At 35.3% G+C, this 14,680-nt stretch overlaps 1 protein-coding gene across 1 annotated transcript in view; it reads right to left on the reverse strand.

Annotated features, from left to right (window-relative positions):
- The window catches only part of ADGB (androglobin), a 116,241-nt gene that overhangs the window by 67,632 nt on the left and 33,929 nt on the right, over window positions 1–14,680 (reverse strand). The window contains exons 13-14 of the mRNA XM_009325596.1: window positions 8,037–8,082; window positions 1,596–1,764 (exon numbers count right to left, since the gene is read on the reverse strand). Coding sequence (XP_009323871.1) covers window positions 1,596–1,764; window positions 8,037–8,082 — 215 coding nt within the window. The remainder of the gene's footprint in view (window positions 1–1,595; window positions 1,765–8,036; window positions 8,083–14,680) is intronic.

A 14,680-nucleotide genomic window follows, 5' to 3' on the forward strand; every position in this document is an offset into this window, starting at 1 on the left:
GGTCCAGAGGAGGGCCACGAAAATGATCAGGGGGATGGAACACCTCTCCTATGAAGAAAGCCTGAGAGAGTTGGGGTTGTTCAGCCTGGAGAGAAGGCTTCAGGGAGGCCTTATTGCAGCCTTTCAATACTTAAAGGGGGCTTATAAGAAAGATGGGAGCAAACTTCTTAGCAGGGCCTGTTGTGACAGGACAAGGGGTCATGGATTTAAACTAAAGGGGGGTAGATTCAGACTAGATATAAGTGAGAAATTTTTTACGCTGAGGGTGGTGAAACACTGGCACAGGTTGCCCAGAGAGGTGGTAGATGCCCCATCACTGGAAACCTTCAAGGTCAGGTTGGCTGGGGCTCTGAGCAACCTGATGTAGTTGAAGATGTCCCTGCTCCTTGCAGGGGGGTTGGACTAGATGACCTTTAGAGGTCCCTTCCAATACATACTATTCTATGATTCTAAGATGCTTTGTTAACAGCTACTTTATCAGTTCACTGTGAAAATAAGTAAACTCCCACCCATTTAGGGACAGGAATAAGAAACTGACAAATGCTCTATACATTAATTAATATTACAGTGGTCTACAAAAGGTCAACAGTACTTTACATTTTGCTAACAAGTTAAAAACTTTATATTTTACATTCTCTGTGTATGACACTGTGAGCAAGACTTTGAAAGGAAAGGAAATTACTTTGCTTGTGATGCTTTTTTCTGAAGACCGTATCTTCCTGGACCTGGGGCTCCCTAAAATTAGACAGGCAAACCGTAACAAGGTCTAAAGTGATCTACAATCTTTTGTTCCTGAAGTTCCTGTAGTGCTGCTGGTATAAAAGTCATACATTCTCCCTCAGAGAGGGAGCAGAGTTTAATATCTGCTCAAGAAAACATTCATTTATGAAAAGAAAAGCTTCACAAAGAAATCTCTGTTACGAATTCATATGAAAAAAAACTGGGTGAATTTTCTCTGATAATTCTGATAATTCCCTCTCTGATAACTCCCCTCGGCAATGCCAGATTCTCTAAAGTGTACCAAGCTTCTTAAATCTGAAAGACAGAAGCTAAAGATATTATGCTACAATTACATTAGCTTTTTCATGTTTGCAGAGGTATAAATGCATTGGAATTATATTGAAAAGGGAGGGGAAAAAAGCACCTAGCTGACCAAGCTGAGCTATGCTGATGGCAACAGAAGATTTCAACAACTTTTTTTGCCTTGGAATTGTGTTGTTCAGATGCAGACTGTGTCTGCCCAGTGGCTGACGGGTTGGGTATGTGAGCACCCTAATGGCTGCACACTCCATGACCTACCATCTTCCACCCACATTTCAGTCTGACATATGCTTTATGATGCTGGTGGTTGTGTTCTCCGCTGTACTCTGGAGGACATACTCAAGACACAGCGTGGGGCTGCACCTACAGACTCACTGTCAACAGGGACAGTAAGTCTGGTCGGAAGAATAGCCTTGGGACTACCCTGAAAGCCAGGGTAGTTATACAAAGAAGATCTGTTGAGAAGATACAGTTTTTAGATAGTCACATTTTGCATTTTACCATTGTTATACTGTATATTTTATCGAATAAAACCCAAAACCTCTGTTCCTTACTGGAAACAAACACAGAAGTCTTCAAAGCTAATCCAGGTTTCCCTGGAAACAGAAGTCCTTTCTGACTCAATTTCTTCCTTCGATTTATCCCCTGTCTGGCTGTTCATGCCAGTATCAGCTGTTTCTGACATTCGCTTTGCATCAAAACTAATATTCTCTTGTAATTCTTCTGCAGAGATAAGAAGACACACAGAGTCAATACAGTGACAATATGCACATTAAAGTAGTATCATTCTTATATTGAAAACTTATCCTAAAATTACCAGGATATTTTCCATACACCTCAGAGTTTAAAAATAAAAATTAAGAAGCTCAAAAGGTGACTGAAACAACTCTGTTTAAATATTCATTGCTTACATCTGCACCTGCTTAAGTATTCTGCCTCAATATACTATCACATATTGAACTGTGCACTAGAACCTTTAATATGAGCATGTTAGGTGAACATATATACAAATTCTGCAAACCTGAAGTCATCTATATAAAGAAAAATGCAACCCCTTGTCCAAAGCTCCCATTCAGTGAAAAGCTGATGGGGCAGTACCATAAATTTTTTATAACCCACAGAAAAGAAAAAATACACAGAATTGTGAAGGACACAAAGACTTATCCTTGCCTCTACTTAGATAGTACCCCCTGTGATGAAAATAGATTTGAACTACATTACATGAATTTTCTTGTAGGAAAATCAGAACTACTGTCAGATTCATACCAAAATATAAACACAGAAACGTCACGTAGACACATTTTGCAATCATTTAACAACTTTTAAAGTTGTGTTGTAACGTCACTTTCTCTGCCTTTACTCTGTGAGATTCATATGAATAGTTATTGAAGGTGTTTAATCTGTCCCAAAAAGAAGTTTTGAGAATAGCTCAGAACAGCTGAGAACAGTAAAACAGAACAGCTCAAACATGAACAGCATGAATGTTTGCTAAGGAAAAAGATGAGGTAATATCCAAAAAGGTAAGGTATAACAAATGAGAAAGCTAATTAGAAAAATACAGTATTTATATTTAAATGTGCTTTGTAATACTTCATGATCAGCGAGGCACATAGTGATGTGCTGGATAACTAATGAGTTTATAAAGTGTAGGTGGCTCTAAATTAGTTTGCAACTAATTTTTCAAGAATTGAAAAAAATATAATGTAAGGAAACGCAGCAAAGACCTTTTTCTTTTCCTTACACTATGGAAAAACTACCTAAAAGCTAGTCTAATCTAACTACCTAAAAGTACCAGAAAAATACCTAAAACTGCTAGAAAGTTAGTCTAACTACGTGATCTAGGCTTTTTCATAGATTAAAGTTAAAGCTTTAGGCCTCCAGTAAAATAACCACAGTGTTTGGCTTACGAATGTGCATATCACAGAGAGTATGATGAAGGGGCCACCAGAGCAGAACTATGCCCAATACCGTCTTCCTTTGGCCCAGTGTTGCTCTTCTTTGTTCAGTCTGAACACAAGTACTAGAGTACTATCAATAGACCTTCTTCAGGATCAATAGGATCAGTAGATCTCTGCAGCCTTCATATAGAAGATATGCTCCACCCTATTTAAAAGTCAATACATAAACCTTCCTGTCGACTATGTATGCAGACTGGGGTCAGAAGGAAGATAGCTCTTCCAGTGCTGCTAAAGGAAAGCAAAAATGATGTCAACAAAATGGCTGAAGTTTCCCCACTTCTCTTTGAAGAAGTAATGAGAATCTTGTGAGAATGTCATCAAAAAGCATATTTTATCCTTTTTGATCTATGCATTCCAAAGACAGTGCTGTTCAGAGCTTCCTGGCATCATACAGAAATACAGTTATAAGAAAAAAGTAAACCAAACTGCTAACTATCATTTACCTTGTATGCAAGAAGTGCCATTTCCAGCTATGAGAAACTGCAAACACTAGGTGATATAATGAAGATATAATTTATGGAATAAAACTATAATTAAATTTGAAGCAAATCTTAAGAGATGTTCAGTATAAATTATTATTTTAAAACTGACATATGGGAGATAATTTCAGCAAATAATTGTCCGTAATTATAATGTAATTTATTCCTTGAACAAACGCAAATACTCAAATACACAGGGATATAATATGAGCTTATTAAAGTTAAACACTGCAGAGAGCTTCAGAAAAGGGAACAGTATATTTGAATTCAAGAATTTTATGCTACTTAGAACTCAAGCAACAAAGATTAACGCTGCAATCAAGCTTAAGAGAAAAAAAGTAACTTGATGAATAAGGAAAAACATTCAAGTACAGAAGTAATAACAAAACATGCATTGTAACAAAAAATAGAAGACAAATAAAAACAGATCTATAAATAAGAGCAGAGCAGCATACAAACTAGAATAATTAATCCAAAAAGGGAAAAAAGAAAGAGTAGCAAATGAACACGGAGTGGCAGAGTTTATCACAAAAGTCCCTATCTTCATGGTAAGAAAATACTGTACTGCATGAAACCCCCAAAATTATTAGAAAGAGTAATGTTCTTAAGAAAATGAGAAGACACATTTTAAGACAGTTTAGCATCAAATGCTGCCATTGCTTTTGGTAAGTGCTCATCATTTTTTAAGCACTGGCTCTTTACTGAGATGCTTAAATGGAAATCAAGCCCCCCTCACCAAACTGGCTACAGTTTTGGGTGCCAACATTTATTCAGTATCTGGATGCTTTGTATCTAGCTCATAGTCATGAGCTAGCTCTTTAGGAGAAAAAAAATAATAAGCAAATGAAAATGTTTGCTAAATGAAAAAGCACAAGAAAATACTACCTTGTAAAGAAAATGTTCAAAATCGTTCAAAATTGAAATCAGCCCCCTGTCTCAGTTTTCAGTAAGAAGGGATAGACAGGCGGGCTTACTGGAATAAAGGTACAAAAATGGAAATTTCCTATTTACAGAAGAAATTGCAAGAACTTAACACAGTGAATATGAAGGTTGTAGCCAATTTCCATAACAGAGCACAGAGATAATGGCACAGGAAATCTGCAATCCACAAAATGGTACTTAAGACATCTTTAAATGTAGGTTTTCTACCCTGAGTTTGAAGATTAGTAAATGTTTTAAAGACAATACGAAAAGTGATCTAACCAACTACAGATTATTTAGTCCAATGCCAATAAACCAAATTTCAAACGCAGACAAATGATTACTTTATCCAAGTAGAACATGTCAGACTAGCTTAGGGTTTGGGGCTTTTTTCTTGGGGGGGGCATGCAGGGTGTTGATGAAAAAATCACACAAAGAAACAGAAGTATCGTACATGCTCTGCCTTGCATTCTCATTATGAAAGCTGAAGATAACCGACCTATCAACTTCAGGTCCACTTTAACAGAATGTCAAATTCTAGCTACTTTTATGGAAAATATAAAGGTTGTCCACACGATCAAAGAAATTTTCCACCTTACTGTGTACTACTTCAATATATCCTGTATACACTGTACAATAAGGTCATACTTAATTCCAGCATGCTCATTTGAAATTTCACTTTCTGGTTTTGTAATTTTCAGCCTGTATTTTAGTTTCATTATGTCTCTGGATAAATATTGGAACAGCAAGATTCCTGTGAGATAACAGATAATCATGGAAATAATGTGATACTACAAACAACTTCCATCAGATCCAGTATCTGCACCAAAAACAATTAAAAATCATAGAAAAGCACTTCATCTTGAGAATATAACTGCTTTATTCTAAGAACACCACAGACAGAATAAGTGTAAATGTATGAATTTTCATTTGACAACAAAGCACAATTAAGTGTAATTATATGTTTTAGGACAAATTTTTTGTTCTGGTAGATTTGCAAAGCTATGATTTCCTACTCTGAAGACATTCTAGAGACAGACAGTGATGCACTATACTTTTACAAAAAATTTTCATTGCATTTGGTGAACCTCAATAGCACAAAATGTCAATGGACTTTAGCAGCCTAAGTAGTGTAATGAGAATATTTTAAACTTTTTTTTTTTAAACAAACATAAAAGGACAGAGATTCCTAAACCAAAAGGTATTGAAATATTGAAAAGCAATTATTTAACCATGAAAGGATATGTTTATATGTATGAGTTTACTTGTAAAATACCATTGTTCTCAATAGGAATGTGTTTCAAATCCACTTCAAGTGAACAGAAAGAACTTTCCTGACATTAGACTATTCATATATTTAACCGTCTAATGATTTGTAACCAAACTCTGAAGAGATAAAGTTATTGAATTCTCATTCACATATTTTATAAAATTTGAGCAATTTTTAGCCATGTTAAAAAGTGTATTAAAACCCCCATACTCATAAATAAAACATTTTTAAAAAGATTTCTCTGTTTCTCTCAGTTTTGGTTCATGATTCATGCTCTCAGATATTCTGTGGAGTTGAAGGACTCATAATGAATCATTCTGAAGTAATAGCAATATGAAGTAACTTTCATAACCTACAATGCATGGCACAATGCAAAGCATTAAACCAAGATATATTACTAAGCCTCCTTTCCCAATGATTTTTTTTCTTTTAAAAATAATTTCACGAAGATGAGATTAGTTAATAATTAATTAAGACATTAAAAGGAATGGTATTATTTAAATAAAAGCAATCATACCTGTACCACCTAATAGGGGCATAGAGCTCCAGTCTTTGAAGCCTGTAATGTTTTCTATGTAAAGTTGGAATAAATGGATTTTGCATAGAGAAATGACAACATATGGGTTGAGATGGCCTGGAGAATGTGAAGAGAACCTGAGCACAAAGCATTTTGTTACAGTAGTAATGTGAATTATTAGTATTATAGGCCAGAGGACAGAAACATGTCCCCTTTGTCCTCTTTGTCCTTTTCCTTGGTTGTGCTATGGGAGCTTTTCTTCAATGGGCATTTCTTGAGTAGACAACAAGATGGCTATTGAGGTAGACTAACTTCAGAATCAATTAATAGTGACAGCTACAAAAATACTCCAAGTTCCCAACATATTCGTGGCAGGCTTAGTCTCATCTACTGCAAACTACTATATTTCTATTAGGTATTGGCATTGAGCTGTGAGAGAATAACTGAAGGATATATTTCCAGCTCATTAACTTGTAGCATTTCAATACAGTGAGATTCTTCTGGTTTTGTTCTTTTTTTAATGGGATTATATTAATAAAAATAAAAATTCATAAGAAAAGACATTCAAGCACTATAGTACTTGAAATCAATATCAGTTCTTAAAAGTATAACCTCAAAATTATATCCTTTGCCTGTACTGAACATATGTTTACCAAATTTGTTTAAAAACTATTTATTAGTATAGGTTTTGGAGAAGCATGACTTACATTTGCTTCAAGATATTTAAAAATCATAAACGTAATTACACTTTTAGTATGAGCCAGGTTTTTGGTTGGTTCCCCCCCCCCACACACACACACTTTATAACCTTATCTCGCATTACCCTAATTGGGGATTACCTAGAGATGGTTGATAGGTTTCACATTTTTCCAGAATGAAGATAATGTTAAAAACTGTGAAAATATCTATACATCTTGGGTAACATTACTGGGATCAATTACTGTAGAAATTAGGAAGTTGTGCACATGCTTTAACTAGGAGGATATTTATTGTATTTCTCAATTATTGGAAGAGGGGATAATAGATATTTTACAGAGAACAAAATAAAAATTTAAAAAATGTTTTTAAAAATGGCATTCTATGCCTTTTCCCCCCATGAGAATCAACCTTCAGAAATGCTTAAAAAGCAAAGGTGCATTGCACAGGCTTCTACATGGACTGAAGAGTTGAAAACCAAAACCAAGATGAGTATCACATGTATGAATCGTGGTGTAAATAAAGCCTGAATCCTATTCACATGTTTCACATGTTCTTCTGCTCTGAGATTCATTTTCTGAACTCTGGTAAAAGGAAAGGTGTTTCCAAGCATTCAGTTTTAGAAGAGGTTCATTGTGCACCAAGCAAATCTGGTCACTTCTTTAAAAAAGAAGGCTCTTACTACCTTCACCTGACCAAATCCTTAAAACATTCACTTAAACGAAGAAGTACTAATTTTGAAAAAATGACCCAGTTTGAATACTCTTCAAATACTATCTCACATTAAAAAAGTAACATTTATTAAAATGGAAGTTGCCCTTTTTTCTTGCATTTTATTTCAGAAAAAAAAAAGTATAAATCATAGTGATTAGAAAAAGAGCTCTGTGTACAAAACCCAGTATATTTTACTGGAGAGTAACTTATGAGAAGTGTTATTTTTTCAAAATATTCTTGTAAATTAGGGATTTTTTTAATACCAATCTGAAGATTCTACTCTATGTAATTATACATGCTATTACCAGTTCTTCAAAATCTTCTCCCGTAACACCAACACCTATAAATAAGACTGTTGATATCTGTACATGAGGATTAACATTGAGGCCAAACAATATGGGAATGGCAGAAGTCTGAATATAAACTTCAAACACACTTACCTTTACTGAGTCTCTCTGCATTTTGCTGCCAAAAGAGGGTAGTGTCCTATACGGTGCAAAAAACCCAAAAAACAATAATGGTGATTATAATCTTGTAATATTTTGTTAAAGAAAATACTTGCTTTTGGGGCAGTTCTTCCTGAGATGGAGAAACAAACTAGTAAGTTATCACTGTAGTATATTTTTTTTAAAAAGAAAAATAGAAATAATAAAATTCACCATAATACCTACATATACACCACCAATAGACAGACCGATGTTTTTCTAGAGAAGTACACGTGATCTGGAGTCTGGGATAAAAGCTGTTCCACATGCCTACTCCTCTGCTATTAAAAAAAATGTTCTTTGATATTACTGTTCTTTGACAATAAAATAAGATCTATTCTAAGAACTAATTAGTCCTATTCTAGAACCAATTCTGTTATTTTCTATTCTAAGTTTCCATTCTTGGAAGGTATATGGAGGGCTCCTTTTCCAACAAGCATTTCTTGCTGTGCAAGTGTACACAAATGTCATTGGCAACAGCATGCCTGATTGCTACAGCATCTTTTGTTTTCTATCAGCTGCATAAATAAAAAGTGGCCTGCTCTTTTTTAATGTTTTTGGCAAACAACTTTATCCTGGTCAATCCCATTTCCAAGCTAGACCTGCTAATATGAATGCAATATCCACTTATGTTTAAAGTTGAAATCAAGTTAGCCAGCCTTTCAGAAAGTCCACTCATTAAATTTGCAAAGACAGGATCCTTGTCTTTGAGAGATTAAAATCTTTGATAGTGTTAAAAATGCGTGCCTAGTCATCCTTCTGACTGCCTTCTTACCTGCAATATGACATACTCTGCACAAGACTCACTTGCACTTTTTTTTTTTTTTTTACAAGGGAGGGAGAGCAGGAGAAAGAGATTCCACAGTTCCCAGCTTATTTCCTATTTGAATGTGGTACTATTAATGGGTTAACTGGACTAGCTTTGCCTTTGCAAAGATAACTATTAACGCCTAGAAAGGCTATTGCAAACAAATTTGCAAGCCTCTTTTCCTCCCAGGTCTCCCTTTAACAAGAGCTGTCATTCTTCCCCCCACCCAAACTCCTCATATATACCCATCTTTACATGTGTCAATGGCGCTAATGCTGAAACTGATGGGAGCTATACTGACTTGGAGCTGCTTTAATGCTTTCTCAAGACAATCTAGAAACATTTTTTGAGGGGCAGACTGACATAATTTAAAGACTCTGAGTAAGTTACACTGGATGGCAGGTCACAAAAGTACCCAAAGCTTGTACAAGGTCATTGTGCTATAACTCCAGGTCTACCTCAACCCTCCTATTACAGACTACCCTGCATACACAGTATGAAGGGATCTGTGAATGCTTCCTTAGAGGAAAGCCTTATGACTTTCTACTTTAATTCCTAGCTGCAGTAGAAGTCTTCCTGCAGCATTTTACAGCACCTCCACAGGCCCAGAATAGGCCTAGGAATCTCACCTCTGTCAAAATCTTAGGTGTTTGATCTTCTCTGATCTAACTAAAGGAAAGAGTTGAGAGAATAAACTACAGATTTAAGAGTCTCTGTCCCAAAATAGGAAGTACTAAATAATTTAATACTTATAATTTAACTGCAATATTGTTTATTGAATGTAAAAGTCCCATTTTTGCACAGCACAAATCCTAAATTCTATTCCAAATCTGTTGTGGGTTTTTTAAAGAATGTTCATGAGTCAAAGCTGGGGACAGATCTAATATAAACAGCAATTAAGAGAAAAATACATACATTGTTGAAATTGTTAACAGTTGGTTGAACAATTTGCTGAAATATATTACGTCTTACATGTCACTTTTTAGATTAATTTCTTGCTTTTCTAGAGCAAATGAGCTGAAAAGGACACAACAGGATTTTGCAATTGCTCTTGTACTTCAGCTCCTGTTTCCAGACTTCTGAACATTCAACTGTGCAAAACAAAGGGCAAGCTGTGATCACTTGTCCCATGACATTGACATTCATGACTCAATATTTGGGTCTGAAAAGTCTCTAGTAATACCTGGACTATCTCCCTCCTTTAAACTGTGACTTCAGAAGTACGCATGCATAGAGCTCTCATATTTCTGCATGGGAGTCTACAACTTGCAAGATTCCAATATTGCCAAATTTCTTGTAGGAGTCACAGGATTTACCAAACAGGTACACGTCAACTGTACAATTTATCAAGTTTCTTCTCAGAAATCCTGGGCATGTCCAAAGCATAACAAGTACTAGGTCTACTGTACAAGCCTCGGAGACTGTAATGATTGCACCCCGACTCTAGCACTTTCTGCCAGACTTACTGTTCATGGACAGTACACACGATCCATGCTTCTAGGATGGACATGTGGCAGCTTATTACAGAGCTACTTTGTTGGTATTAACAGCTGGCAGCAGGAAGGCCTGGAGAGATACAGAAAGTCCTCAAAAACTGCTTTAATAGAATTTCCAGGAAAGAAGAATGTACCCTGGAAAATCTGAATGCTTAGTAATGTTACTTAAGCCAATTTGAGCTGTGAAAGCAATCTAACCACAGCAGTGTAGAGTCTCCTGCAGGCTCATTTACTCCATTTTTGAAGTGCAAACATAACATAGTCAAAAGCCGTCTGCTTCTCTAATGGTACGGGATGTCTTCATCTACCTAAACCTCACTGATTCTGAGACAACTGGGAGTGTCAAGGAAGTTCTCATTCTGTTAAGCTATTGCTTCAGCTACAGCGACTAAGACACTGGCACAGAAAGAGAAACTAAACACGTTTTTCCTCCTTAAAGAACACACATTGTCTGAAAGGTCAGCTCTGCTGCCACAGTATCTGATAAAGAAAGAAATAAAGACTTGGATCCAGCTGCAAAACATGAAAGGATGCACACAGCTAGATTCAGGGAGAATTTAGTTACTTATTGTTCTTCCTGCAATCAGCGGGAAATCTGAACGCAAAATGTGAGGAAAATTCACTGGTTAACTTAAAAATCTAACTTATCATCTATTATGTTTTATAATCATTAACACATAATTGTAAAAATAATGGTAGTTCATAAATTTATAGCTATCTTGTTACTTTCAAGGATTCATTTGCATTGTTCAGCCTCCTAACATTAGCTATGTTGTTATTTTATTCAAATCCACCAAATAATATGTTTTAAAACCTATCGTATTTTTATAAAACCAGTATCCTTTTCTATTGTAGAATCAATGCATGGCAAAACTTTTCACACCAGTTTTTCTGTAGAAAACACAGTCTTCTTCCAAAAATAAGCTCTCTGGATATAATCGTAGGTGAAGGAATAAAGCTACAAATACATAATTTTAAAGATTAAAAATCCATTTTAAATCTACCTGCAAAATGATGAAGACAACCAAAATATTTCTTAAGATCCAACCCTGTATTAAATTTGTAGGTTTGATGTTGACCTGAGAGTTATCTCATCAAAGAGTTTTGCATCTATAGTCACTTGGACGCATTCTTTTTTTGACTGCTTCTGAGTCACTGTTTTCACTATCTGGAATATCAGCTCTAGTTTTAGCTGTGATGTGGGAGAAGGTAACAGAGGTGGCTTTTGAAAAAAGGCAGTGGTACAAAAGAACAAACAGCTGCAAAGTTGTGCACAGACTGAGGTATAGGAATGGCTTAAAAATACTGGATTACCAACTCAGCTTCTCTTTTATTCAGTCTCTAATGTTGGAGCTGTCCCGTTCTGTATAAGCAAGTAGATATTTGCGGGCCCATCATAGAGATTGTCTATACCACAAATGTCTAATTGAGAGCTCAAGTCCCTCTTCTAATTCATGTGCCTCATATCTCATGTACGATTTTTTCCTGAAAAAATAAGCAGGGAATTTTCATTTTGTGCAGATTGAAGTAATTTTCAAAACCATAAAATTTGTAAAGAAAACAGAATGTTGTATTTTCTACCTAGCCCTCCTGTTGGCTCAATACCAATGCACTGGGCTTATGAAATATGTCATAAGGAGGATTAGAATCAGGAGAAGAAAAAGCTCGTTATGACACAACAGACTGGAATGTTTATGGGGAACATGAAAAAAGCACACAACAGAGCATGCAAACTAAATAGACTGATATCAGTTGTAAAGCAGAAGGTAAGACTGAGCTTGCATATATAAAAGGATGGCATTGAAGTAAGAAAAATGAACATTAAAGAACAAGTGTATTGTGTTTATGTCACTGGGATAGAGTGGCAATTTTAACCTTTCTGCTCTAGAAAGTAGCATTGCCAGGGAGCTCGACACTGAAGAAGCCACAAAGAGAAATCAGAGTGTTTTGCTTAAGATTTCTGAATATAACAATCAGGTCAGTCTATCAAAATATCTAGTAGCCATTGCAACAAAATTCTGATGGTAAACATATTTGGATTAGATTTTTCTTGCTTTGTTACTGTTCAACATTTCCTCAAACAGAAGGCAAAGCGCTTTCTTCTCAACGGAATTGGAGATAACTTGTATTAAAGAATTCATCACGATGAAGAACATTCAAGTAGGCTTTTGAATAGCAGAGCTACAAGGAAACGCTATTCCAGGATAATCTTTTTCTCAAAAGAGTTTGCCAAAATTACTGTTCTAGAAAACTGCAAGACACTGTGCAATTTACATATGATGACCTTTTTGCATTTTTCCTTACCACAGAAGTGGATAAGGAATAAAAATGAAAGGAAAAATCAAATTCTGAAAACCTTCTAGTTCAGGAAGCCATTATTCCACAAATAATTTTTTCCAACCAAATGGAACAAGCCAAAAATCTACTTTCACATACATTTCAATGCATCTTAACACATGTAAATTACTTACATTCCTATTGAAGAAGAATAAAAGCGAGCCTTTTCGTTAACTAACTGGGCCTTATGTTACAGTGTTTTTAAACAAAAAATTCACAAAATATATTTTATTAATAACTGTGATTCAAGGTCAATTTAACTACCGAGGATATTTTAAAAGATTTTTTTCCTAATGCAAATCCACAAAACTTTCAGAACTGTAAAATCAGAGGGAATGGGAAATTCAGGGAAAAAAAGTTTAAAAAATCAATAATAAAGCATTTCTATTCTTTGGCATGAGTACTTTGGGGACATGAGGGATAATGCCGTCTTTCAACTTGATATTCTTCAAAGGTACATCCAGCTCCTAAAATTTTATCTTTCATTTATCACTAGTCTGTTTCTGTGACAACAGACCTTAGGAACAGTGAATCAGATTTTCATTGATGTAATTTCATACAGTTTACACTGGAGTGAATTGAAATATGCCAATTTAAACTTGCTGAGGATCTGGCACAGCAGCTGACTGAATTTTAGTCAGCTTAAAGCATAAAACTGCTGCATCCCAAAGATTTACCAAGGTTTTAAAGCAGATGTCTCCTGAATAGTAATTGCACAGGTTAAAATGGAGACAAAGTTATTCACACTAAGTATACTAAAATATAAAATTCTACAAATTAGCCATAACGTAGCGAGTTGGGGATATCAAAGTTTCTCTTTAACTGTTTGCTTTTTTAATCACTATTTGACTTTAAAAAAAAAAAAAGTATAGATGTATATTGTTATTTCAAGTTTTAAAACTATGGAAAGAAAGCTCTCCCATAGTGAATCTCCCAGTTATCCACATAATTTTACTGATTAAAAGATTTAATATGTGAAATAAAGAAGATTGTTCTGCAAGTTAAAAACATTATTTTCTTTTGCAATCCGTACAAATGCAGTCCTACTTACATACTGCAGCTATTAATAGGCATAGCATTTTTTAACTGAGATGTAAATTGAGGCAAAAGTAATGTTCAAGTTTAAGTCAATTAGCTGCTCATGACTTCTTAGATTTCATGTCTGAATCAGATTGCTCTCAGACTAAGTCACACTCATGTCTTCTTCCAACCATTCTGGTTTTATCAATGTCTCTCCCTCTTGTATTTTCACACTTGCTCTTGCCTCTCCTTGACTGCACGTCCTACTGTGACAGACCAGCTTTCTACAATCACATGGTTCTTACACTCTTGGACTAGGGGAGAAAATCAAAGTGATGTTCCAAACTACTTTTATGCTTCCAGCACATAACCGTCCATTAATTTGTAATTAACTAAATCTATATTTGTACAGCTAAAGAGATTGAAGTCATGCAGCAATAATTATTATATATTGTAAGATGCTACTTACAGCTCCTTTTTACCCTGCTGCTTTTGTAATGATTTCCTTAAGTTGCAGTTATTAAAAAGACTTCAAAAAGGTCATGAAGTACTAATTAAACTATTGTTTATAAAATGTACACAAAATACAGAATAGCTAAATATATATTCTATTGCAAAGAATTCTCCTTCACTACAGAATTACCTTATTTTTAACTAATAAATACCCAACAACTATATCAACACATGTACATTTTCTATACACACAATAGATATAGAACAGTTTAAAAGCAACTTAGTTGCAGATCTGAAACACAAAAATGGCATTAGAATCATAGAATCATAGAATCATTAAGGTTGGAAGAGACCTCCAAGATCATCGAGTCCAACCGTCAACCCAACAACACCATGCCCACTAAACCATGTCCCTAAGCGCCTCATCTACACGTCTTTTAAATACCTCCAGGGATGGGGACTCAACCACTTCCCTGGGCAGCCTG

The sequence above is a fragment of the Pygoscelis adeliae genome, unplaced genomic scaffold, assembly GCF_000699105.1.
Source record: "Pygoscelis adeliae isolate BGI_AS28 unplaced genomic scaffold, ASM69910v1 Scaffold300, whole genome shotgun sequence".
Taxonomy (NCBI): Eukaryota; Metazoa; Chordata; class Aves; order Sphenisciformes; family Spheniscidae; genus Pygoscelis; species Pygoscelis adeliae.